Here is a 27,226-nt window from a genome sequence, read left to right as displayed (position 1 = left end):
TCTGCAAATTTTCTTGCTTCCTCTGGATCCGAGATAGTCTGTTTTGTTGCCCTGGAATAACTATTTTAAGTACCGCTGGGTACTTTAACATAAATTTATATCCTTTTTTCCATAAGATCGTTTTTGCTGTATTGAACTCCTTCCTCTTCTTCAGGAGTTCAAAACTTATGTCTGGATAGAAAAAAATTTTTTGACCTTTATATTCCAGTGGCTTTTTGTCTTCTCTTACTTTCTTCATTGCTTTCTCCAATATATTTTCTCTTGTTGTATATCTTAAGAATTTTACTAAAATGGATCTTGGTTTTTGCTGCGGTTGTGGTTTCGGGGCTAAAGTTCTATGTGCCCTCTCTATTTCCATTTCTTCCTGTAATTCTGGTCTTCCTAGGACCCTGGGGATCCAATCTTTTATAAATTCTCTCATATTCTTGTCTTCTTCATCTTCCTTAAGGCCCACTATCTTTATATTATTTCTTCTATTATAGTTTTCCATTATATCTATCTTCTGAGCTAACAGCTCATGTGCCTCTTTAACTTTTTTATTAGATTCTTCTAATTTCTCTTTTAAGTCCTCTACTTCCATTTCTACGATTATTTCTCGTTCTTCCACATTTTCCACTCTTTTTCCTATCTCTGATATGACCATTTCTATTTTATTCATTTTTTCTTCTGCATTCTTAATTCTTCTTTTTAACTCATTAAATTCTTGTAATTGCCATTCTTTCACTGATTCCATATATTCTTTAAAAAAAGATATATCCATTGTCTTGCCTTTCTCTTCTTCTTCCATTTCTTTCTGTTCTTCTTCTTTTTCCTCTGGATTGACCATCTGTTGTTTCCTTGTTTTCTTTTTACCCTCTTCTTTCTTGTTGTCGTTATTGTCTGTGTTTTGCACCTGCTGCTGTGCTGCAGGTGTCTCTCTCAGCTGTGGAGATCGACTCCGCAGCTGTTCCCCCCTCCCGTCAGTGTGTTTGTTTTCATGTGCGGTTGCGCACTTTTACTCGGCTCTGTGAGCCATTTTTGTAGTCCCGAGCCTGGCACTTCCACTGACCTGCGGGAGCGGGCTTCTCTCTCTGCGGCGGGCCTCTTCGGACAGGTAAGGCCTTCACCTTCTTCTTCCGACGTTCTTTCTTCCTCTTTTCTTCCCGTTGTTTTCGACTTTTCTCTCTTCGCTGCCATTTTCTTCTCACATTTATTTTTACTTTGTTGTAAATTTTAATCTTGTACCTTTGTGCTTTTTGTGTTTTTTTTAACTTTTCGGGAGAGGGCTGGAATTCCTTGACCGGCCACTTCTCCATCACGTGACTCCTCCCCTGTACCAATTTTTCATCCCATTTATATAATATATGTTCGGGTATCTTCTCCCCTATTTTATCTAGTTCTAATCTAGTCCAATCTGGTTTTTCCCTTTTTTTTTAACTTTATTTAAGATTTTATAACATGAATAACATATAGGATTACATTTAAAAAGAATAAAATAATAAAATTACAATACAGTATCAGTAATCTAAATAAACAATACCCTCCCCAATAATTATTACACATTAATAACCCAACTCAAATTAGTCCAACCCCCCCTTTCCCCCCCAAAATAAAGAGTGAAGAATTAATAAAGTTAATAATATATGTGAGAAAAAAACCAAAACATAACCGATTAAAATACTAACAAAAAGAAAAGTCATTAATACTAAGATATCAGACTTAAAAAACATATTTAAATCAAACTTAAATGCATATATTTAATAAACGGAGTTAAGATGAAACATATATTTAACTCAAACTTTATATAAAAAAATTAGTAAAGTTATCTATCAAAAATTCTTAAACAATAATCAATTTAAAAAAAAAATATTTTGGTTGGTAACCATCTTGAAAAACCTTCAAAACAGCTGGATGCCTTTAACCTTTCTTCCACAACAACTCTTTAGCAGGATTGAATTCCCGTCATTGGAACATAACTTCTTGACTCAAATCCGCATAGAAGAAAACTCGATTAATTTGAATCATCAAGGGTGATTTTCTCTGTTGTGCATTTCTAATAGCCACTCGTAAAATTATTTCTCTGTCGTAATAATTCAAGCAACGAACCAAAACAGGTCTTGGACCTGAAATTTGACCTGAAATTGGTCTTCTACGCAAGACTCTGTGAGCTCGTTCCAGTATTATACCTTCCGGGAAATGTTCTTGACCCAGCACCTGCAGAATCCATTCAGTAAAAATTTTTCTTGGGTCTGGTCCCTCCATACCTTCTGGCAAACCAATAATCTTTATATTGTTCCGTCTGGATTGGTTTTCCAAATAATCAATCTTTTTCACCAAATTTTTATTTTGAGTTTGTAAGTCTTCGACCATTTTTGTCACATCAAAAACTTGATCCCGTATTTCGTCTATATCTTCTTCACACGAATTAAATTTATCTCTCACTTCAAGCTTAAAAGCTCCAAACTCAGCCATCTGTTGAGAATGTATTTTCACCAGAGTATTAAACCTAGTACCAAGTTCAGTCATAATGTTGGATAATCCCTGCATTGTATAAGATAATTTAGATTCAAGATTCACAAAAATCTTTTCAATTGGAAGAGATTTTGGCTCAACAGATTCCTGCTTCTTCTGCATAACCAAAGGATCTTTTGTTCCTTCCTTCATTCTGGTTGGCTTCCTTATAGTATGACTGGGTGTGAAAACCCCAGCCACAGCCTCTCCAGCAGTGACTGGAGGACGCTGGCCAAAGTTTTCCCCAGTCCATAATGTATTAAGTTCTCCCAGTTCATCAAGTTGTATAGGTTCTTCTATCTGAAGAGGTGCAGTTTGCAGCGCCACCTCTACAGTTGACAAATGCCTTTAAGTAACTCTTTGTTCTAAAGGCTGTTTGGCGCCCTCTTTAGGGGGCTCTACCGATGTAACATAGAGCTCTACATCCGAACACTGTACCTCTCTCCTGGGATCCATTTCACGCTGAGTCCCGGTGTCTTTCCTGCAGGTAGGCTCCAAAACTTGAACTTTTGGAAAATGTAGTTTTTTGATGATCTGTTGTTGTTTTTTTTTTGCTCTTTTTCACCAATTGTACCATCATAAGTTAAATTAACAGCACTGAAATTATCTAAACTTTTAAAGAATTTTAACGGGCATTTCTAGACAAAACAATAAGATAGAGTCAGGAGAGGACTGGAAGGCACGTCTGATCCTTACGCCATCTTGCCATGCCCCCTCTTTTCCCTTGTTTGATAAAAATCTGATAGGTATCTTAATTGTGCGGCTCTATAATAATTTTTAAAGTTTGGCAGTTGTAAGCCTCCTTGTTTATACCATTCTGTTAATTTATCTAGTGCTATCCTCGGTTTCCCCCCCTTTCCATAAGAATTTCCCTATTATTTTCTTTAGCTCCTTGAAGAATTTCTCCGTCAAGTGTATTGGCAATGCCTGAAATAGGTATTGTATCCTTGGGAAAATGTTCATTTTAATACAGTTTATCCTTTCTATTAGTGTTAGTAATTCACTCGCAAGCGTCAATTGATTTCGCAGTGACCGTAACTCCTCCTCACCCAACCCCCCCAGAAAAGATTTTAATTTTCATATATAACAAAGGCCACTCTCTTAATTCCCTCCTTACTTCCTCTCTTCCCTTTCTTTCCCTTATTAATTCTTATCTATACTCTATATATTTTCTTTTAAATACGGATACACTCATGTACACACATATATACATACACACATATATATATATCTTTGGCTTGGCTTCGCGGACGAAGATTTATGGAGGAGTTAAATGTCCACATCAGCTGCAGGCTCGTTTGTGGCTGACAAGTCCGATGCGGGACAGGCAGACACGGTTGCAGCGTTTGCAGGGGAAAATTTGTTGGTTGGGGTTGGGTGTTGGGTTTTTCCTCCTTTGTCTTTGGTTAGTGAGGTGGGCTCTGCGGTCTTCTTCAAAGGAGGTTGCTGCCCGCCGAACTGTGAGGCGCCAAGATGCACGGTTTGAGGCGATATCAGCCCACTGGCGGTGGTCAATGTGGCAGGCACCAAGAGATTTCTTTAGGCAGTCCTTGTACCTCTTCTTTGGTGCACCTCTGACACGATGGCCAGTGGAGAGCTCGCCATATAACACGATCTTGGGAAGGCGATGGTCCTCCATTCTGGAGACGTGACCTACCCAGCGCAGTTGGATCTTCAGCAGCGTGGATTCGATGCTGTCGGCCTCTGCCATCTCGAGTACTTCGATGTTAGGGATAAAGTTGCTCCAGTGAATGTTGAGGATGGAGCGGAGACAACGCTGGTGGAAGCGTTCTATGAGCCGTAGGTGATGCCGGTAGAGGACCCATGATTCGGAGCCGAACAGGAGTGTGGGTATAACAATGGCTCTGTATACGCTTATCTTGTGAGGTTTTTCAGTTGGTTGTTTTTCCAGACTCTTGTGTAGTCTTCCAAAGGCGCTATTTGCCTTGGCGAGTCTGTTGTCTATCTCGTTGTCGATCCTTGCATCTGATGAAATGGTGCAGCTGAGATAGGTAAACTGGTTGACCGTTTTGAGTTTTGTGTGCCCGATGGAGATGTGGGGTGGCTGGTAGTCATGAAGGGGAGCTGGCTGAAGGAGGACCTCAGTTTTCTTCAGGCTGACTTCCAGGCCAAACATTTTGGTAGTTTCCGCAAAACAGGACGTCATGCGCTGGAGAGCTGGCTCTGAATGGGCAACTAAAGCGGCATCGTCTGCAAAGAGTAGTTCACGGACAAGTTGCTCTTGTGTCTTGGTGTGAGCTTGCAGACGCCTCAGATTGAAGAGACTGCCATCCGTGCGGTACCGGATGTAAACAGCGTCTTCATTGTTGAGGTCTTTCATGGCTTGGTTCAGCATCATGCTGAAGAAGATTGAAAAGAGGGTTGGTGTGACAACGCAGCCTTGCTTCACGCCATTGTTAATGGAGAAGGGTTCAGAGACCTCATTGCTGTATCTGACCCGACCTTGTTGGTTTTCGTGCAGTTGGATAACCATGTTGAGGAACTTTGGGGGGCATCTGATGCGCTCTAGTATTTGCCAAAGCCCTTTCCTGCTCACGGTGTCGAAGACTTTGGTGAGGTCATCAAAGGTGATGTAGAGTCCTTTGTTTTGTTCTCTGCACTTTTCTTGGAGCTGTCTGAGGGCAAAGACCATGTCAGTAGTTCCTCTGTTTGCGCGAAAGCCGCACTGTGATTCTGGGAGAACATTCTCGGCGACACTAGGTATTATTCTATTTAGGAGAATCCTAGCGAAGATTTTGCCTGCAATGGAGAGCAGCGTGATTCCCCTGTAGTTTGAGCAGTCTGATTTCTCGCCTTTGTTTTTGTACAGGGTGATGATGATGGCATCACGAAGGTACTGAGGCAGCTTTCCTTGGGCCCAACAAAGCTTGAAAAACTCATGCAGTTTGGCATGCGGAGTTTTGCCGCCAGCCTTCCAGACCTCTGGGGGGATTCCATCCATACCTGCTGCTTTGCCACTTTTCAGTTGTTCAATTTCCTTATATGTCTCTTCCCGGGTGAGGACCTCATCCAGCTCTAGCCTTAGGGCCTTTTGAGGGAGCTGGGTCAGGGCGGAATCTTGGACTGAGCGGTTGGCACTGAAAAGAGATTGGAAGTGTTCTGACCATCGGTTGAGGATGGAGATATTGTCGCTGAGGAGGACTTTGCCGTCTGAGCTGCGCAGCGGGCTTTGGACTTGGGGTGAGGGGCTGTACACAGCTTTTAGAGCCTCGTAAAAACCCCTGAAGTCGCCAATGTCCACGCTGAGCTGGGTTCGTTTGGCGAGGCTAGTCCACCACTCATTTTGGATCTCCCGGAGTTTGCGCTGAAGATGGCTGCATGCGCGACAGAAGGCTTGTTTCTTCTCTGGCCAGGACGGCTTTGTAAGGTGAGCCTGGTGGGCAGCTCGCTTCTTTGACAGCAGCTCCTGAATTTCCTGGCTGTTTTCGTCGAACCAGTCCTTGTTCTTCCTGGAGGAGAAGCCCAGTACCTCTTCAGTGGATTGAAGTATGGTACTCTTCAGCTGATCCCAGAGGGTTTCAGGGGGGGTATACCCATATACACACATACATATCGTTCGTGGTCATTTTTGCTCTCGTTACATGTCTTCATCTCTCTGTCTGTTTTGTAGTTGTTCTGCAAATTTTCGTACTTCCTCCGGATCCGAGAATAGACTTTTTTGCTGCCCTGGAATAACTATTTTAAGTACCGCTGGGTACTTTAGCATAAATTTATATCCTTTTTTCCATAGGATCGCTTTTGCTGTATTAAACTCCTTTCTCTTCTTCAGGAGTTCAAAACTTATGTTTGGATAGAAAACATTTTTTTGACCTTTGTATTCCAGTGGCTTTTTGTCTTCTCTTATTTTCTTCATTGCTTTCTCCAATATATTTTCTCTTGTATATCTTCGGAATTTTACTAAAATGGATCTTGGTTTTTGTTGTAGCTGTGGTTTAGGGGCTAATGTTCTATGTGCCCTTTCTATTTCCATTTCTTCCTGTAATTCTGATCTTCCTAGGACCCTGGGGATCCAATCTTTTATAAATTCTCTCATATTCTTGCCTTCTTCATCTTCCTTAAGGCCTACTATCTTTATATTATTTCTTCTATTATAATTTTACATTATATCTATCTTCTGAGCTAACAGCTCTTGTGTCTCTTTAACTTTTTTCTTAGATTCTTCTAATTTCTTTTTTAAGTCTTCTACTTCCATTTCTACGGCTGTTTCTCGTTCTCCACCTTGTCCACTCTTTTTCCTATATCTGACATGATCATCTCTAATCTATTCACTTTTTCTTTTGTACTTTTAATTCTTCTTTTTATTTCACTAAATTCTTGTAATTGCCATTCTTTTACTAATTCCATATATTCTTTCAAAAAAATATATCCATTGTCTTGCTCTTCCCTTCTTCCATTTCTCTATGTTCTTTTTCCAATGGGTTGGTCATCTGTTGTTTCCTTGATTTCTTTTTACTCTCTTTCTTGTTCTCGTTGTTTTCTATGTTCTCTTCTTGTTGTTGTGCTGTAGCTGTCATTCTCAGCTGTGGAGATCGACTCCTCAGCTGGTCCCCCCTCCCGTCAGTGTTTTTTTTTTGTCATGCGCGGTTGCGCACTTTTGCTTTGCTCCGCGAGCCATTTTTGTAGTCCCGAGATCGGGACTTCGACTGACCTTAGGGAGTGGGCTTCTCTCTCTGCGGCGGGCCTCCTCGGACAGGTAAGGCCTTCACCTTCTTCTTCCGATGTCTTTTCTTCTTCTCTTCTTCCCGTTGCTTTCGACTTTTCTTTCTTTGCTGCCAATTTCTTCCCACCTTTACTTTCACTTTATTTTAATTTTTGTGTTTGTGCCTTTGTGTTTTCTGTGTTTTTTTTAAAACTTTTCCGGAGAGGGCTGGAGTTCCCCGACCGGCCACTACTCCATCACGTGACTCCTCAGCACTCCAGTAATTTAATGTCGGTTCATTCGGTTTAATATCGATCTGTACAAATCAATATCCATTTATTTATTTTTATAGGTAAAATACTTGTATTGCATATATATTGTTGTCTGCATGTGTTTTGCGTCGAGAACAGGAGAACGCTGTTGCGTCGGGTGGTACTTGTACAGATGACAATAATCTTGACTTGATAACTTAATTTAACGTATGTTACTACAAGTACCACCTGATGCAACAGCGTTCTCCCCTCCTCAATGCAAAACCAGACATACACATATTCAGGACAAGTATTCATATATATAAATAAATAAATATTGCTTTGTTAATATGAAAAGCTCCGATGGTCAGTGTGAGCCGTTCATCAGTCATTCAGCATTCTCATTGCTCGTGGGAAGAAGCTGTTCCTCAGCTTGGTGGTGCTGGGTCTGATACCCCTGTATCTCTTTCCCAGATGGGAGCAGCTGAAAGATGCTGCGTGTGGGGTGGTAGGGGGTCCTCCATGATTTTTGTGAGCCATCTTCAGACAACAATCCCGGTAGATCATGTCAATAGTTGGGGGCAGGGGGGGGGTCGCTGAGAATTATTCTCTTTGCCACTCTTACGGTGTAGGTCAGTGAGTGGATGAGGCCTGGATCTCCAGAGGGTCAGGAAATTGGGAATATTTTATGCTGGAGCCAGAGTCCGGAGTGCTTTTGTTTTGGCTTATTTGGAGTGCTGAAACTCAGGTCCTATGTTCCCTTTAGACCAGTGGTTCTCAACCTTTATCTTCCCACCCACATCCCACCTTGATGAAGGGCTCAAGCCTTTGCTACATAAAGGCACTGTATGACCTGCTGAGTTTCTTCAGCATTTGTGTGTTTTTTTTCACTGAACCACAGTGTCAACAGAATCCTGTGTTTTACTGATGGCATCGGGGCTCTGTGATTAGTATGGGGTTGTTTACGGTGGGATGTGAGTGGGAAGGGAAGGTTGAGAATCACTGCCCTAGACCCAATTGTGACTGAAATATTTTGCTTGAGAAAAATTGCCATTGGCCCATTTCCTTTGGAGCTCTGAAACCATGTACATAATGAGTCCATGAGGGACGAATAAAACAGTGGTTTTCAAACTTTCTTTCCACCTTAAGCAACCCCTTACTGATCCCAGAGCACCGATGGCCTAGGAATTACTTAAAGTGGGATGTGAGTGGAAAGATAGAGAGCCACTGCTTTAGACTTACTCGGGCTTTTTATTGCTGCTTGTGAACTTCATCCTTGTGCTTACTGGGCAGCATCTGAAGTTCAAGTTTATTATTATCTGATTGACATATACAACCTGACAAAGCAGCACCTCTCCAGACCATGGTGCACGCACAAAAATAGACAATACAGAGTACATAATGATCAGGTAAATAAACTAAATGAATATAAATATTTTGGATGTTTGTCCCAGTTACAGGATACTGTTCACCAGTCCCACAGACTGCAGGGAGAAGCTATTCTCCAAACTGGCAGTCCTGATTTGGATGCTCCTGTACTGCAGCCTTGATGGTAGTGGGTTGAAATGGACCTCTAGAATTCATTGAGCCCTATGTAGACAACACTCCCAGTAATTGCTGTCTATAGAGGAAAAGGAGACCCCAGTGATCATCGGCTGTTTTAATGATCCTCTGTATAGACTTGGTTAGAAACGCGAGGCAACAACTACAATTCAGAGGGTCAGAGACAATGATGGATGGAGAGACGTGATCTACGCCGAACGGCAAAGCACTTGAATGAAAGGATAGACTTCGATCTGATCTTTTGTAGCCAACATACCACACAATGATGCAGCCAGACAGAACACTCACAATTGAGCTCCTGTAAAAGATTGTCAAGATGGGGGCTAGTAAAGGACTATTAAAAACTGAGTATGGGTTGTAATAAGAGCAGTGGTCTGCAAAGTTTGCTGGTTAGTGCCAAGTCCTGAGGGTTCCAGATTACCACCATTATTTACATATGTTTCTCAAGCAAACTCCTCATTCAAATTCTTTGCTTCTGTGAACAGCTCGGTGACTCAGATGTTTTTAAAACATAAGAAATAGGAGCAGGAGTCGGCCATTTGGCCCATCAAGCCTGCTCCGCCATTCAATTATGGCTGATCTGATGATCGGCTCATCTCCGCCGACCTGCCTTTTCCCCATATCCCCCAATTCCCCCAGTATGTAAAAATCTACTAAACCTTATCTTAAATCTATATACTGAGGTCACCTCCACTGCTTCAATGGGCAGCAAATTCCACAGATTCCCCACCCTCTGGGAAAAGCAGTTCCTCCTCATCTCCATCCTAAATCTACTTCCCTGAATCTTGAGGCTATGTCCCCTCATTCTGGTCTCCTCACCAATGGGATCAACTTTACCCCTGTCTTATCTATGTCTTTCATAATTTTATATATTTCTATAAGATTCCCCTCTCATTCTTCTAAATTCCAGCGAGTACAGTCCCTGATGACTTGATCTCTCATTAACCAACCCCTTCATCCTTCCTCAAATAAGGAGACCAGAACTGCGCACAGTGTTCCAGATGCGGCCTCACCAGTACCTTGTACAATTATAGCATAACCTCCCTGCTCCTAAATTCAATCCCGCCAGCATTCCATTTGCCTTCTTAATAGCCCACTGCACCTGCAAGCCAACCTTTTGCATTCCCTTTTGATCTTCCATTCTTCTTTCCAAAGTGGATACCTCACACTTCCCAACATTGTACTCTATCTGCCAGACCCTTCCCTATTCACTTATCTCTATCTCTCTCCGGACTCTGCGTATCCTCTGCACAATTTGCTTTTCCACTCAGTTTACTGTTATTAGCAAACTTAGATGCTCTATACTCTGTATACTCTTCCAGATCGTTCATGTATGCAGTTGAGGGCCCTACCACTGACCCCTGCGGCACCCTGCCCACCACCGATTGCCAACCAGAAAAACACCCCTGTACCCCAGCTCTCTGCTTTCTATTGGTTAACTAATCCTCCATCCATGCAACTACATCACCCCCAATTCCATGCATCCTTATCTTCTGCATGCACCTTATCGAATGCCTTCTGAAATCTGGGTAAATAACATCCACCTGCTCCCCTCTACCTAATGCACTCATTATATCCTCAAAGAATGCTAGTAAATTTGTCAAACGGGACTTTCCTTTGCTGAGTCTGTGGTGCGTCTGTCTGATGGATCTATTTCGCTCCAGGTGCCTCGCTATTTCTTCTTTAATAATAGGTTCAAGCATTTTCCCAACTACAACAGATGTTAAATTAACTGGCCTATAGTTCCCTGCCTTTTGCCTCCACTGGGACCTGCTGAGAGTCCAGACAACTTTGGTAAACTTAATAACTCACCTTGCTGCCTTTTACGCCTTTGTCTATATTGTCTTCAAGCTCTTCATTTCCCACCCATTTTGTGACTCCGTGTCAACATGGTTGGGAAGGATGTGTTAATGAGCTGTTTCCTTTCCTCTTAGGGAGGACCACGTTGCAGATCCCTATCACACTGGGTATGAAATGCCATACGCGGGCGCGGGAGGCCCCAGTTATGGACCCCCACAACCCTGGGGTCATCCGGATATTCACATGATGCAACAGCACCATGGGATTCCCATCCAGGCCAGGTGAGATCACAATTGGGGCAGAGCCCCGCGGCTGAAAGGGAGCAGAATTCTAAATGTCCCTAGCAGGTCTCAGCACTTGTTTGCCAAGGAGCCCTCTGGCCGGCAGGTGGCAGTGTGTATTTATATTTATCCAGCTACATAAGAGAATGTTCTGTGTACAGTAAAACGGCTGATATCCAGTACCTATGGGGTTCGGTAGATACCGGATAAGTGTATTTTCTAGTTGCTTGAGTCTTAAACTTACATTGCCTGACTAATGCACAAAAATACCATTTAAAATGTTATTTGGGTTAGCTGCAAGTGAGGAGTAGAATCTAGCACCATTTTCCGGTGAAGCTTGTGGTCATGCTGTACCGATGCTGTTAGTCTCCTTCTGACCCCTAGGCTGGGCAACCTGCACGAGTTGGAGGTGGGGCCCCCACCCCCAGTGATGAAGACCTTTAAAGAATTCCTGCTGTCACTGGACGACTCTGTGGATGAGACCGAATCAGTGAAGCGTTACAACGACTACAAGATTGAGTTCCGTCGGCAGCAGATGCAGGATTTCTTCCTGGCCCACAAGGATGAAGAATGGTGAGGTTACACGTTGAAAGGCCAGATCATGTGTATTGTTAGCCATTTTGTTTTGGATTTGCTTAACAAGTGCAGCCAATTGTGACCGTTGTAAGGTTTCTCTCTTCCCCGTGAGTGCCTACTCCAGCCTTCCCGAGAGGACTGAGCAGGTGGCAGAGAAAATGGTGCAAGAGTATCCCGGGCTCCCGCAGATGTCTTTCACATTATCCTGTGTGGGAGATCTGTGGTTGTGATGAGCCTGTCTCTGCTGAGTTCCAGCTAGCCCAATGTAGAGATCTTCCTTGCTTCTGGTTCTGGAGTCCCTGAATCCAGACCTTGTTAGGGCAAGTCTACAGCTGGAGATGAAACTCATTCATTAACCGTGTCCCAGCATTGGTGGGCCCTTGCTGCATGAGGCCATGCCGTTTAATTCATAATTTATGATTGAGACTTTTGTCATTAAATTGAATTCCATTGGTAGAAAATAGTGTCTCAATGATCCTTAATGCTTTCTCTTGGACTTTCTGACTGTTACTGAGATTGTTAACATGTTATGTGACTGGAGTTCCAAAGCTTTCTGGACCTAGTGTCCTTTTTCCAACAACTCTGAGCCTCAGATTGTTGAGATGAGGATCTCTTGAGATGAACTGAATTCCCCTGGGTGTTCTTACCTCTACTTGAGCTCCACGTGGAATATTTGAAGGGCCCTAATCCTTGGGTCACCAGTTGTGAACATCTTCCTGTCCTTCCCCACAGTGCTAGAGTCCACATTAATCACAGAGGACTCTTCGCCTCTGCAAAAACCTCTCTCAGCCCGTGCCCTTTGCCCTTTTGGAACTTTTGCCCACATTGAGCATTTCTAGTTGGCACCTTGGGGTTTGTCCAGAGTTACACTGGGTGAGGTGGGTAAATGACAAAGCTTTGTCTTTATCCAGTGACTGCACTTGGATGTGTTGACGGGCATTCGCTGTGATCTGCCCTTCCCTGATACTCAGCAGTTTCCTCTGCCATGACATATTCCTTCATCATCACTGGGCCTAAATCTGGACCTCCGAACCCTGAGGGTACAATTCACTCGGCTGCAGCAGGTGAAGAAGGTGGCTCACCACCATCTTCTCCACCAGTGATTCAAGGTGGGGAGTAAAAGCTGGTCTCAAGACTGGCAACCACATCTTGGGAAATGGAATGGCCGATGCTGAGCATCACGTCCCCATGTGTTTGCTGTCCAGTATGGGAGAGGTGAAACTAAAATGCTGGAATCCATTCGTGTTTCAAAGGGAAACGGCTTCTGGTTTAGAATTCCTCATGTGATGGAGCGCATTAAGGGGACTTGTGCAATGGTTTCCGGTGCTCTCCTTCTCTCTCACCAGTCGTACTGCTCCACCTCTGTAATATGGGCACTGCTGAGTTCTGGATGACGGATACCCATGAGTGCAGCACCTCTTTTCCACTCCAGGTGTAGGATGGCCATGATAGGGGCGTGAGCAGGATGTTTGGATCTTGTATTGCTTCAGACGTTTCTTCTGTTGCACATTGAAAGGATACATGCTGGAATTTAACATCAAACAATTAAGCTGATAGAGAGCTGAAGCATAAAATTAAGCCTTAGTGGGGCACCTGGTGCTGGAACGAGGAGTGATATTGTGGAACAGCATCACAGGAAGGAATTCAGCCCCTCCAGATCTGTAAACCAAGCCTGTCTACTCACCCTCAAGTAACTTCATGCTGTTGAGCAGCAAAAAACTTAAAATTCCAATATCATGTTAGGAATTGACTATCTGTGCCCACCACTTTTGTGGGAGAGGGCTCTATGTTCCTGCCATGTTCTGTTAGAGGGTTGTTACCCAACTTCTCTCTCTCTCTCTCTCTCTCTCTCTCTCTCTCTCTCTCTCTCTTCCCCCCCCCACCCCCTCCATGGTCTGGTTTGTACAAATCTGCTAATTGTAAACGCTAGCTTACCCTCTCGCTCTCTCCTCTCTTTCTCCCTTTTGTCTCTGACTTTATTGTCTTGCTCTGTCTCCATCTCTTGCACCTTTTTCTTTGCCCATAATCCTTCTGATTTCTAAATGCTGTGCACACAAAGAATAGGAAATTCTGGCCTGCTAAGTCGTACCCAATTAACCCATTACCCTTGAACATTTTGAAGGGTGGGAAGAAGCCGGAACATCTGGAAGAAACCCACACAGTCACAGAGAGAACGTGCAAACTCCTTACCGAGAGCGCCACAGTCGAGCCGGGGTCGCTGGGACCATAACAGCATTGTGCTAACCTCTATGCTCTCTGTGTCACCCCATTTTATTTGAGATTTCTTTCAAACTTAACATCAAATATTCTTTGTTATCTAACCTTCATAGCTGGGTGCAGCAGTGACCAATGAAGATAGAGCATTGGGTAACACAGCAAGCCTTCTGTGCTGCACTGGCCACTGGTGTCTTCGCCCCAACACAAATGGAGTGTTATCCCAGCAGGAATTTGCCAGCCAGGATTCACTCTCCTGCAAACCTTGCTCCCTTTGGGAGTATGCCTGTGAGGAAATGGTGGGATCACTATAGTGGGATATCAGATCTTCATTACTGACCAATATCAGTGATGAGTCAGGACAAACTTCAGCAGCTAATCTCTGAGCCAGGACGATGGGATTCCTGTAATCGTCTCAATGATGCATACAGTGATGTCAAAATATGAGATCCAAACTATTAGCACACTTCCTCCCTCTCTGCATCTTTCTCCCCGACTTGAGAACTCTTCTCCATTTGCTAATTTTGCCTAGGGAATTCGTTGGTGTGTTTCATACGTGGGAACCAGCAGTGTGCTTTTTCACTGAAATGAGCAACACGGGGAAATATCGATTTTAACTAACCTCTTCCTTTTTTTGTCCTTTTGTTATCTGGAGTTTGTAGTCATTTTTGTTTGTATAATGTTAATTCTGACACCTTTCTTCCTCCCCTTCGAAGACAAGGTGCAGGAGGGCAATGTGAAGCAAATCCTGGCACGCTGCAGTGGAGACCCTTGTATGAGATCTACTAGTTAGCCACACACTGCGCACAATGCAGTGTCTAGTAATCCGAAAGTGTTAGTGTATAGTCAGTGAGGGGTCACAACCACTGCCTAATGAAAAGAAGCTACAAAACGTTCGCTCGCACACTTGAGATTCTTCAAGATGACTTCGACACCTAAGTATTATTATTTTATCCGTACGTAAGCTGCCAAAAACAATAATTCTTGAAGTAAAAGGTTTCTTTAAAAAAAAAAGCATCAAATTAAAATTGGTGATTTGTTCATGTTCTTTTGCTAGGGCTCTCTTTTTTTTTTGGTCTTAACTGTTTGGGGTTCTCCAGAGATGATTGAAAAAAGCAAGGCAGGAGCTCATGACAAACAAACAAGGCCCAACTGGGACTGCACGATCTGAAGGAGCCTGCAGTTACCACCTCTCCCATCCATGCTCCTCGATTATGCAGCGAGGACGTAGTGGAGTGGATTAAAGGAGGGCTTTGAAAAGGCAGGAGTCCCTCCAGCTTCCATCAAGAATTGTGGCACACGCCAACTCCTAGAAGAGTTGTCCTCTCCATCCCATTCCTCTGTCCTGTCCACGTCATCCTGCAAATTACACTCACTCAACCCACCGATCCAATTCCCTTTCCTCACAGATATCAGTGAAAAGAGCCTTTTCTTGATGTTTTGCTGAAATTTTAAATCTCTCTCCTGGTCCTTGATTCATAACTTCCCTGATCTTGTACACCTCTATGAAATCGCCCCAAACCTTACTCTGAGAACACTCCAGCTTCTCCAAAATAATCTCGGAATTGAAATCCCTCGCCCTGGCACCATCGTAAATTTTGGCCTCTCTTCTACATCTGTCTTGAGCAACCCCTCACATCAGCTGAGTGACAGGAAGACAGCAGGAAGCCATTCAGCTCTTCAGTGCTGTGGCACTGTTTAATGAGACTATGGCTGATCTGTTATCATAGTTCCAGCCACCTACTTTGAACTGTACAGGTTGAACCTCTAATCCGGTGGCATTGGGACCTGGCCATTGCCGGACCACAGAAAATTCCGGAAACATATCAAAGATAGAACAAAGCTTAAAACAGAAAATAATACTGTGGGGCAGCACAGTTAGCGTAGCGCTTAGCGCAATGCCTCTACAGCACCAGCGATCGGACGTGAGTACTAACTCCTTACAGACAGCACGGGATTCAAACCCCGGTCCCGATCGCTGGCATCCTAAAGGTTGAATCTGCTGCTGTTAGTACAAACTCCTTACAGACAGCGCGGGATTCAAACCCTAGTCACAGTCGCAGCTGATTCAACCTTTATAGCGTCAGCAATCAGGACTGGGGTTCGAGTTCCACGCTCTCTGTAAGGAATTTGTACTAATGGCGATGGACCGTGGGAGTTGCTGGATAAGAGAGGTATAACCTGTAATCCATAAATGCCCTCGCCCACAAAATTCAATCAATCTCAGTGAATAAAAATAAAAATAAACTGCAGACATTAGAAATCTGAAATAAAAGCAGAAAATGCTGGAAACAATGGTGGGGGGGCGGGGGGGTGTGGTCAGGCAGCATCTGTGGAGAAAGAATCTATTAACATTTCAGGTGAAGAATTTTGGTTCTAAATGTGGAATGTCAACTGCTTCTTTTTCCACAGGTGCTGCCTGAGTGATTCCAACATCCTATACCTTCTTCCCCTCCAAAATTGGAATTGACGTCCAACTTCACTGGTTTTGTGTGGGAAAAATTCCAGATTTCCATTCAAAGTTTGAAGTTCATCTGGAATCATAATATTGTGTTCCCTAAACAGGAGGAAATTGTCTCTCTACCTTCTTATTCCTTGAAATGTCCAAACCAGTTGTTTTCCCTATGCCAGAGGGATTACTTAAGGTGGTATGTGAATGGAAAGAAAAAGTTTGAAAACCTCTGCTCTAAACAGCCTGTTAAAGAAGCTGACGGTGATGAGCCATTGGCCTGACCCAATCTAATGCAAATCACAGTAATAGAATTCAAGTGGGTTTGGGGTATCCAACCGTTGCTGAAGGGGCGAGATGGCAGTGCGCTGGTTGGAACCCATTGTATCAAGCATAAGTGGAGAAAATGCAAAGCAAAGAACTTTCTAAACTGGCCCTCCTCCCTGAGTGTTAAACTCCCTGGGACCCTGCTTGCAGGCCTCATTGTAAGGTGATGCATTGCGTTGGAGAATGTGCAGGAAATTGGCAGTTCACGTTTCTGGATTGGGTCCCCAACCCAAAGGCAGAACCTATAACAAAGTCAGTTCAACCACCAGATCATGTGTTGAAAAGTGCTCCCCTGCCCCTTCCAAAACCCAGTCTGACAGTTAAAATAAGTATAATCACATCACCCTCAAACAGCAGTGCGTGTTTGAGCGATTATCCTGCCTTGTTTCATCTCTCCCTCTCTGGCAAATCCCTGCTTGCTGCATGTTTTCTATTCATCGTCACTGCTACATTTGTCATGGCTCCATGCTCCAAACTGTACCAACGATCAGTTCTCTTTGCGTTTTTTAAAGGTTCCGATCTAAGTATCACCCAGATGAGGCTGGGAAACGCAAACAGGAGGCTGACTTTGGCCTTCGCACACGGCTCAGCGTGTACTGTTATCTGATGGAGCATGGCTGGTTTGATGGTCTCTCCCTCGACATCGACAAAGCCAACATCATTATGAAGGCTTTAGATGCAGGTAATTGTTGCAGCCCCTGTCCCTCTCTCCCTCTTGATGTCCTCCCTCCTGTTCCGTCCCCACAGAGCGTGTGCTGGAACCTTGATGATTCCTGCTGCTGCAGCGTTCTGCCCCTGATGCCCTGGGCTGTGTCTGCTACATTTTGTGGGGGCTTTACACGTGGGCTATTGGTGTCCCGTGTCAGACCGCGATGCAGCCAGCACGTTTTCCCTCACACGTGTAGAAATTTTCCAGGATTTCTGATGTCATACAAGCCTCTGCAAGATAAAGACACATAACCAACGATGAAGGACTCAAGCCCTTCTTTACCTTTGCTGTAGAAAACTCGCTCTTTGCCTTGCTGAGTTTCCCCAGCATTGTGTTTTTACCAGCAGAAAAAGTGAACCTAATTTTGTACTTGACTGTATTGATTGTTTTATTTTGGGACAGTCAGCGTTGAAAGAACGCTCCTTGTGGAAGTGTAATTCATTGCAATAATAGCTATTGGCTGTGAGATACCGTGGTGTCCTCTGGTGATGCTGTAGTCCTGCAAGTCTCTAGTTCCAGAGTAACGAGTGTACCCAGCCTGAACTAGCTGAGCACTATCTACTGGGTCATTCTGTTCACTTGGAATAAACATCATGTCATTCTCTCTCTGTTGAGCAGCTGTAATAAAGATGGAGGGTGGAACACAAATTGATGTAAAAATTCTAGACCTGGAGGATGAAGAGGAAAAGAACGACAAAATGGAGCCTGTGAAGAAGGAAGAGGGGAAGATTTTGGATAACGACAGGAAGGTGCTGGAGAAAGAGAAGGAAGAAGACACCAAAAAGGTAACTCTCCTCCACTGACTTCTGGTGAACCTGGAAATGCAGCTGTGCCATTATTGCATGAGAAAGTCTGCAGACTCTAGGATTGTAGCTCAGCGCAGAGAAGTGCTGGAGAAACTCAGCACGTCACGCAGCATTCCTACGCAGCAGCATTTCGGACCGGAGCCCTTCGTCAAGGTATGAGCAAAAAGCTGGCAGGCCCCTGAATAGGAGGGTTGGGGGGGCATTGTCACTACGTGTCGGATGTCGTCATCTCTCTCCTCAATTTTAAGCATTGGAGAGGGCACCAGGGGAAGGTGGTGACACAGGTACGATAGCGACATCTGAAGCATTTATACGGACTCGTGAACAGTAAAGAGAATGAAGGGATAGGTCCACATGTAGACAGGTAGAATCCATTAGACATGGTGGGTTGAAAGGGATGCTCCTCTGCGTACCGTTCCAAGTTATATAGTACCATAGAACATTAGAGCACAGAAACAGACCCTTTGGCCTTTCTAGTCTGTGCCAAACTATTATTCTGGATAGTACTGCTGACCTGCACCCGGACCCTATCCCTCCATACCCTTCCCATGCAGTGTCTGTCCAAATTTCTCATAAAGGTTAAAATTGATTCCGCATTCATCATTTCAGCTGGGCAGCTCCTCCTGCCCACCCACTGCTCTCCGTTTGAAGATAGAAATTTAACTTACAGAGGCACGTGCCGGCCAGCTCCCCAATTAACCTACAACCCTTGTGCTTTTTTCTTTGAAGGGTGGGAGGAAACCAATGCAGGGATAACACACAAACTCTTTTCAGACAGCGCTGGATTCGAATTCAGGTCGCTAACACTGTAATAGTCTTGCGCTAACCATGGCAACTTAATATTCCTCTTAAATGTTTTCCTTTCCGCCCTTAACCCACGTCCACTGGTTTGTATCTTACCTACCTTTCTTAGAGGGAAAAGCCTACTTGTATTTACTCTGTACCCCTCATCATTTTGCATTCCTCTATCAAATCACTCCTCGTTCTTCTACGGTCCCGGGAATAAAGTCCCAACCTGTTTCATCTTTCCATGTAATTCAATTCCCAGCACAGTTAGCGGTTAGCGCAATGCTGTTAGCGCCAGCGCTAGGGGTTCGAATTTGTTTGTTCTCCCCTTGTCTGCATGGGTTTTCTCTGGGTCTCTGGTTTCCTCCCACAGTTCAAACGTACTGGGGGTTGTACGTCAATTGGGTGTAGTTAATCGGCATGGGCTCACGGACCTAAAGGCCCTGTTATTGTGCTGTTTGTTTATTCAAATTTTCTCTGCCTTCTTTCCATCTTAATGATACCTTTTGTCCAGTTCGGTGACCAAAACTGCATACAATCCTCCAAATTTGGCCTCACCAATGTCTTATACAATCCTACCTTAACTTTCAGGGAATTATGTATCTGTATTCCCAGATCCCTCTGTTCTATCACACTCCTCCGTGCCCGACCATTCACTATGTATCCCTTTCGATGGTTTGTTCTTCCAAATTGTAGCACCTCACTCTTTTAAAACTTGACTGGGGAGAAGGCTGAGTTGGCATTTTATTTTAGTTTGACCTCTAGTGTGTAATATGCAAATATCCCAATACATCACCTTCTGAATGTTTTACAGTGTGCGCGTGTGTGTTCACTGGTATCATCTGTGCACGTGTAGGACCAAAGTGTGTGGGTTTAAGCGGCCATGCAATGCTGTGTGTGCTAATCCCTTCCAGGCAGAAGGTGGTGAGCAGTCGGTCGAAGTGAAGGTGCAGCAGGATAAAGACGACAGCAAATCAAAGGAGGTGCCTGATGAAGAGAAAGGCGAGGACGGGGAAGAGAAGGATGAAGCTGGACCGTGTGAGCCTGCCAAGGAGAGTTCTGTCCCTGTAAAGGTGATATGTTCAGTCATTATTGTGGTCTCTTGGTATGTTGTTTGTGTCATTAATGCACTGCTTCCTCACTCCTTCCCTGTCCACTTAAAGGCTGACTTGGCCAGAGGGTAGCACCTACGTTTTTAATTTTAAATTTGGACATATAATGCAATAACAGGCCCTTCCGGCTGATGAGCTGTGCTGCCCCATTACACCCAATCGACCTACAACCCCCGTTCATTTTGAGTGGTGGGAGGAAACAGGAGCCCCCGGGGGGAAAACCCAAGCAGACACAAGGAGAACATGCAAACTCCTTACAGACAGCGGAGAATTCAAACCCCGGACACTGGCACTGTAATATTTTGCGCTAACCATGCCACTTATTCTTTAGCATTCGGTTTGGGAAGAAATGGCTCTGATTTAAAGAATTGATCACCTCCTTGTCCTTGACCTGATCCCAATCAATGGAAAAACTACCTTCTTCCCTTAATTCACCACCAGAGCCTCTCTTGAACTTCAATATTCCACTGAGGGCTGAGACTGTCCATCCCTGGAGATCTAGCTGCTGCCTTCCTGTAGCTGCGACTGTAGTTTGTGGGTCTCTGAGCGATGGCAGGAGGGATGTAACGTGGGTGCTTGCTGGGTAAGTAATGCTATGTCCCCACGCAACTATGCAGGCTGCAAAGAAGCGAAAGAGGAAGCACAGTGGAGATGATAGCTATGACGAGGATGATGTCACTGCCTCCGACTCAGAATCTGAGCCTGAAATAGTGCCTCCGGGAGTCGAAAAGAAGGAAGATGAGAACCCAGGTACTGTAAAGTTTTATAACACCAGCAGCTGTGACAGTTGAAGGGAAAAATGCACACACACAGTCCTCCCCCAGCGACAAACCTTTAGCATGTCTCACACTGAAGTCATTCAAGTCACAGTACTCAACTTTGATCCTCATTGCCCTGCTTTATATTCAGTTTCTCCGCTGGTTGAGGAAGAGTGTGAGCCAAGCTCAGTTCGCTTGAAAAATCACCAGCCAACGGGCTGGGGCTTTCGGGCAGAAGGGATACCAGACGAGGACTGTAGTTAATGAACCAAGTATCATAAATATACGTACAGTGGTTTCCCCCCCCCCCCCCCCTCCGCCCTTATCCGCGGTTTCACATTCTGTGGTTGCAGTTACCCACGGTCCAAAACTGATCCGACTGCCCTGCTCTCTCCCCACAGCTCTACATCAGTCCCCACACTGATCTCATTTCCCCACTTTATCCCCTCAGCCCTATATCAGTCTCCACACTGATCCCACTGCCCCACTCTCTACCCACAGCCTCATGTCGGTCCCCACACTGATCCCACTGCCCCGCTCTCTGCCCACAGCCTCATGTCAGTCCCCACATTGATCCCACTGCCCTGCTCTCTGCCCACAGCCCCGTGTCGGTCCTCACACTGATCCCACTGCCCCACTCTCTGTCCACATCCCCCACACTGATCCCACTGCCCTGCTCACTGCCCACAGCCCCGTGTCGGTCCTCACAATGATCCCTATTTAGAAATAAAAAGTTTACAGGTACACTACAAAATCTCATATAGCTTTGCTAAGTAAATAATATGCGTTTGCACAACGTCCACATCACATGACACTCAATTTCACAGAACAAATCGTGGACGTTAAGTGGTGCATACCCTGTATAGGGTTCGGTGCTATCCACAGGTTTGGGCATACACTGGGAGTCTTGAAACATATATCCCACAGATAAGGGCGGGGGTACTGTACTGCAAATTCATGAAAACTACCTTCTGACACACTGACTTCACTCATGTTCTTTATATCCTTGGGCACTTCTATTATCCTGACCTTCACATAGAACAGAACAACATAGAAACAGGCCCTTCAGCCCACAGTGTCTATGCCGACTGATGCAAATTGAACCAACCCTATATGTCTGCACGTGATCTATATCTTTCTGCCTACTGCCTATTCTTCTGCTTGTCTAAACATTAATTATTGTATTTGCTTCTACCATCTTACCTGGCAGCACATTCCACGTGCCTATCACTCCCTGTGTTTCAAAAAAACGCTTCACAAATCTCCTTTAACCATTTTCCCTTTCCCCTTAAAGCTATGATCTCTAGTGTTTGCTATTTTCATCTAGTTCAATAACATTCAGTGAACCTCCTGTACCCTTTCTAAAGCCTCCACATCTTTTCTGAGTGTGGTAACACAACTGCATACAAACTTCAAATATTGCCTATTTTAGAGCTGACTTCCTAACTTTTACACTCAATGTTACAACTTATAAAGGTAAGTATCACCCTCTCCACCTGTGCTGCCACTCTCAGACACATCCCAGATCCCTCTGAACTTCAAATGGTTGGATACATACAGTCAAATGAATCAGGATTAGTCCCCAGAAGGCTGCTCCATTCTTTAATAAAATTATAAATGATCTAATTGCAACTAAAAATCCATATCCCAACTATCTGGAAATGTTTTTTTCACCTCCATCTGCTCATGTTTCTACATGTGCCGTAAAGGATTATCCTATTTCTCCTTACATTAAATACAATAGCGAAAACCTACCGGGGACAAACATTACCTAAGTTTTTTTTTTTTTTTTTTTTTTTTTTTTTTTTAATTTTTTTATTTTTCACACCATAAATCACATTAGCCATGATATACACTATTTCTTTTCACACATATACAGTGACTTTTTCTCCCCCCCCCCCTTTCCTCCCAAACCACCCCCCCACCCCCCCCTCTCATCCATTTTAGGTATACAATCTAGGTTGCATTAAGCCAGTCAGACAATGTTGTCATTCAACCAAATTACACCAGAAATTCTACTGAGTCCATTCTTTTCTTTCCTTCTCCTTCCATCAACTTAGGTAATGTTTGTCCCCGGTAGGTTTTTGCTATTGTATTTAATGTAAGGCTCCTATACTTGTTCGAATATTTCAATGTTATTTCTTAACCAATATGTTATTTTTTCTAATGGAATACATTTATTCATTTAAATTTGGTAGTTTCTTCCTTTTAATTTGGTTATGTATTCCATTAATATTTAAAGACATATAGTTCAGCGTAGCCCTTTTATATTTTGTTTATCTTCTCTTTCCGTTTTTCCATCATTACCTTTCCTCCTTTTCCATTTCTGTTTTCTTATTTTCAACTCTTTATAAGACAACATTCCTACAACATCTAACATTTTCCTTATTCTCCTATTTCTATCCTATTTATCCCCAATCTCCCCTTCACCTCCTGAGTTGTCCTTTATCCCTTGTCGGACAACCACATCTCCCCTCTCCATTTGGATTTGCGAATCCACTCGCAAGCGTCAACTGATTTTGCAGTGACCGCTATTTCCCCCCACCCCGCCTCCCCCAGAAAAGATTTCACTTTTCATATGTCACAAAGGTCCCTCTTTTAATTCCCTCCTTATTCTCTCTATTCCATTACCTTCCCTTATTAATTCTTGTCTATACTATCCATATTTTCCTCTAAGTACAGATACATTCATGTATGCTCATTGTCTCTATTCACTCTTATACCTCTTTACCTGCATACATATCAATCGTGATCATTTTTACTCTCATTACCCGTCTTCATCCCTCAGTCTATTTTTGTCTTTACCCACATACATATCAGTCGTGATCATTTTAACTCTCATTACCCGTCTTCCTCCCTCAGTCTATTTTTGTAATTGTTCTGCAAATTTTCGTGCTTCTTCTGGATCCGCGAATAGTCTGTTTTGTTGTCCTGGAATAAATATTTTCAATACCGCTGGATGCTTTAGTATAAATTTATACCCTTTCTTCCATAAAATCGCCTTTGCTGTATTGAACTCTTTTCTCTTCTTTAGGAGTTCAAAACTTATATCTGGATAAATGAAGATTTTTTGCCCTTTATACTCCAGTGGTTTGTTGCCCTCTCTTACTTTTTCCATTGTCTTCTCCAGTACCTTTTCTCTTGTAGTATATCTTAGGAATTTTACTACAATAGATCTTGGTTTTTGTTGTGGTTGTGGTTTAGAGGCCAATACTCTATGTGCCCTTTCTATTTCCATTTCATGCTGTAGTTCTGGACATCCTAGGGTCTTAGGGATCCACTCTTTTATAAACTCCCTCATATTCTTGCCTTCTTCATCTTCCTTAAGGCCCACTATCTTTATGTTATTTCTTCTGTTATGGTTTTCCATTGTATCTATTTTTTGAGCTAGTAGTTCTTGTGTCTCTTTAGTTTTTTTATTAGATTCCTCCAATTTCTTTTTTAAGTCTTCTACCTCCATTTCTGCTGCTACTGCCCGCTCTTCCATCTTGTCCATTTTCTTTCCCATTTCTGTTAAGGTCATCTCCATTTTATTTATTTTCTCTTCTGTGTTGTTTATTCTTTTTCTTAAATCCTTAAATTCCTGTGTTTGCCATTCTCTAAATGATTCCATGTATCCTCTAATAAGAGCAAGTATATCCTTTACCTTGCCTCTCTTTTCTTCTTCTATTTCACCATACTCTTCCTCTTCTTCTTCCTCTGGGTTGGCCATCTGTTGTTTCTTTGCTGCCCTTTCCTCCTCTTCTATCTTGTTTCTATTGTCTTCTGTGGTCTCTTCTTGCTGCAGGTGTTCTGCAGCTGTCGTTGCCGGCTGTGGAGATCGACTCCCCAGCTGGTCCCCCCTCCCGTCGGTGTGTTTTTTTTCATTCGCATCGCGCATGCGCGAAACTTCGCGCATGCGCGGTTGCGCACTTTTGTTCGGCTCTGCGAGCCATTTTTGTAGTCCATTATTTACCGACCTGAGGGAGCGGGTTTCTCTCTCCGCAGCGGGCCTCTTCGGACAGGTAAGGCCTTCACCTTTTTCCTCCTTTGTCTTCTCTTCCTCTCTTCTTACCGTTGCTTTCGACTTTTCTTTTTTTGTCGCCATCTTCTTTCCACCTTTATACTCACTTTTCTGTAACTTTTATTTCTGTGCCTTTGTGTTTTCTCTTGTTTTTCCCGACTTTTCTGGAGAGGGCTGGAGTTCACCGTCCGGCCACTACTCCATCTCGTGACTCCTCAAACATTACCTAAGTTGATGGAAGGAGAAGGAAAGAAAAGAATGGACTCAGTAGAATTTCTGGTGTATTTTTGTTGAATGACAACATTGTCTGACTGGCTTAATGCAACCTAGATTGTATACCTAAAATGGATGAGAGGGGGGGTGGGGGGGTGGCTTGGGAGGAGGGAGGGGGGGGAGAAAAAGTCACTGTATATGTGTGAAAAAGAAAAAGTGTATATCATGGCTAATGTGATTTATGGTGTGAAAAATAAATTTAAAAAAAAAGGATTATCCTATTTCTCCTTCCATCACTCTTGAGGAAGGTTCCATGTCATGATGGATGTAGATAAAATCACATTCTTTCCCCTCTCACCTTAAACCTGTGCCCTTTAGTCTAAAACTAGGGAAGGTACTGACCTGGTAACCTGGCCACACTCTCTCTCTCTCTCTCTCTTCCCATCGAGGAAAAAGCTCAAAAATGTTAAAGCATGAACCAGCAGTCTTTAAGGCGGTTTCTTCTCTGCAGCTATCAGGCTCCTGAATTAACCCCTTAAAAGTGCTATCCTGCTACCCTTATTTGGTATTAATTGATCTTTCCTTTCATTATAACTCTATTCTCTGTAAATTGTCTTTACACAGCTAAATGAATGTTAGAGATAACCTGATAGACTCCTCACAGAAGAATCCTCACTGTACTACGTATTCCAAGATTCCCTCATGTAATAGTGCAGAACATGTAATATTACACAGTTGCCTTCTGCCTGCTATAAGAAAGACAAAGAGTCAGGATTAGTGTTGCCCTGTGCCTCTTACAGTGAGAGAAACAAAAAAAAGAGTCCCTTCAGAGACACTGAGTGTCCGTGGATTTGCTCCACAACAGATTCCTGTTTGATTCATTGGCAACCCAAGCTCCAGATCCAAACATCTGACACGATCAGGATACCATCAGCACCCAAGGTCCTTTGGGAGCCCTTCTTGTCCTCAGCGTCCTCTCAAATCCCTGGTTTCCCTGCCTGTTTGAGTCCTTGGTCCACAAGTCGCCCACAGCCTGTGTGGGACCCTCGCTGGTCCACCACTGTGGTCGCCGTCCTGTAGGCTCATCCCTTCTACTTCTCCTTTTCAACGGGGTGATTTCCCAGTTTCTTGTGTGGATCCACTGCTCCCCAGAGACTGCAGTCCTTCGTGGCCGCTGCCTTGCACGGGCAATGCCATTTAAGGCACAGATACCGCAGTTGCAGGGTTTTAAAATAAAACTCCGTTGGCTCTTTAACAGGCCTTTAAAAACATGTACAGACCCATAGGCATTATAATGTATAATCTGACAAACCATTCTCTCCCTCCCAGTACCAGTAGCACCCAATCTCCCTCCCAGTACCAGCAGCACCCAATCTACCCCCCAGTACCAGCAGCACCCAATCTCCCTCCCAGTACCAGCAGCACCCAATCTCCCCCTCCCAGTACCAGCAGCACCCAATCTCCCTCCCAGTACCAGCAGCACCCAATCTCCCCCCCAGTACAAGCAGCACCCAATCTCCCTCCCAGTACCAGCAGCACCCAATCTCCCCAGTACCAGTAGTACCCAATCTCCCTCCCAATACCAGCAGCACTCAATCTCCCTTCAAACCAATACTGGCAGCACCATTTCCTCTTGATTTTTTAAAGTATTACTGCCAGATTGTTGATGCTTGAATTGATTTTTCCTATGGTCTCCATATCTTCATTCAGGAAAGCAAAAGGAAGATAATGAGAAGACACAGAAAGAAGGTAAGACCCTCTTTATGCCACACCAAACTAGAGAGGGTTCATTTCCATGCCAGGCCTTTGCTGTGCTGACCCTCTAAAGCCCAATAAAGCTCTGACCTGATTTCTAGCCCACATGCCCATTGCCCTGGCAGGATGAAGACAGCTGGCTGCACATCTGTAAGGTGGTACACGATCTTAAGATATAGGCCCATCGAGTCCGCTTTGCCATTCTGATCATGAGCTAATCTATTCTTCCACTCAGCCCCGCTCCTTGGTTTTCTCCACGTAACCCTTTGATGCCTTGACTAATCAGACAAAATCTGTCCATCTCTGCCTTAGATATACCCAATGACCTCACTTCCATAGTTGCCTGTGGCAATGTTCCAGACTCAAATCTCTGACCGCGTCTCTGTTTTAAACTGATGCCCTTTTATCCTGAAGTTGTCTTCGAATCCCCTACCATGGGAAACTATCCTTGCCACATCTACTCTGTCCAGGCC

At 43.9% G+C, this 27,226-nt stretch overlaps 1 protein-coding gene across 5 annotated transcripts in view; it reads left to right on the top strand.

Moving 5' to 3' along the window:
* The window catches only part of srrt (serrate RNA effector molecule homolog (Arabidopsis)), a 113,006-nt gene that overhangs the window by 22,169 nt on the left and 63,611 nt on the right, over positions 1-27,226 (top strand). For 3 of the 5 annotated variants that reach the window (XM_069920109.1, XM_069920106.1, XM_069920107.1), the window contains exons 4-10: positions 10,899-11,045; positions 11,412-11,618; positions 17,124-17,293; positions 17,939-18,105; positions 19,827-19,985; positions 20,642-20,774; positions 26,709-26,747. In XM_069920109.1, coding sequence (XP_069776210.1) covers positions 10,899-11,045; positions 11,412-11,618; positions 17,124-17,293; positions 17,939-18,105; positions 19,827-19,985; positions 20,642-20,774; positions 26,709-26,747 — 1,022 coding nt within the window. The remainder of the gene's footprint in view (positions 1-10,898; positions 11,046-11,411; positions 11,619-17,123; positions 17,294-17,938; positions 18,106-19,826; positions 19,986-20,641; positions 20,775-26,708; positions 26,748-27,226) is intronic. The other 2 variants (XM_069920108.1, XM_069920110.1) reach the window with 2 other exon arrangements.

Source organism: Narcine bancroftii, chromosome 2 (assembly GCF_036971445.1).
Source record: "Narcine bancroftii isolate sNarBan1 chromosome 2, sNarBan1.hap1, whole genome shotgun sequence".
Lineage (NCBI taxonomy): Eukaryota > Metazoa > Chordata > Chondrichthyes > Torpediniformes > Narcinidae > Narcine > Narcine bancroftii.
The sequence above is the reverse complement of the archived record's forward strand: the minus strand, read 5'-3'. Positions and strand labels throughout refer to the sequence as shown.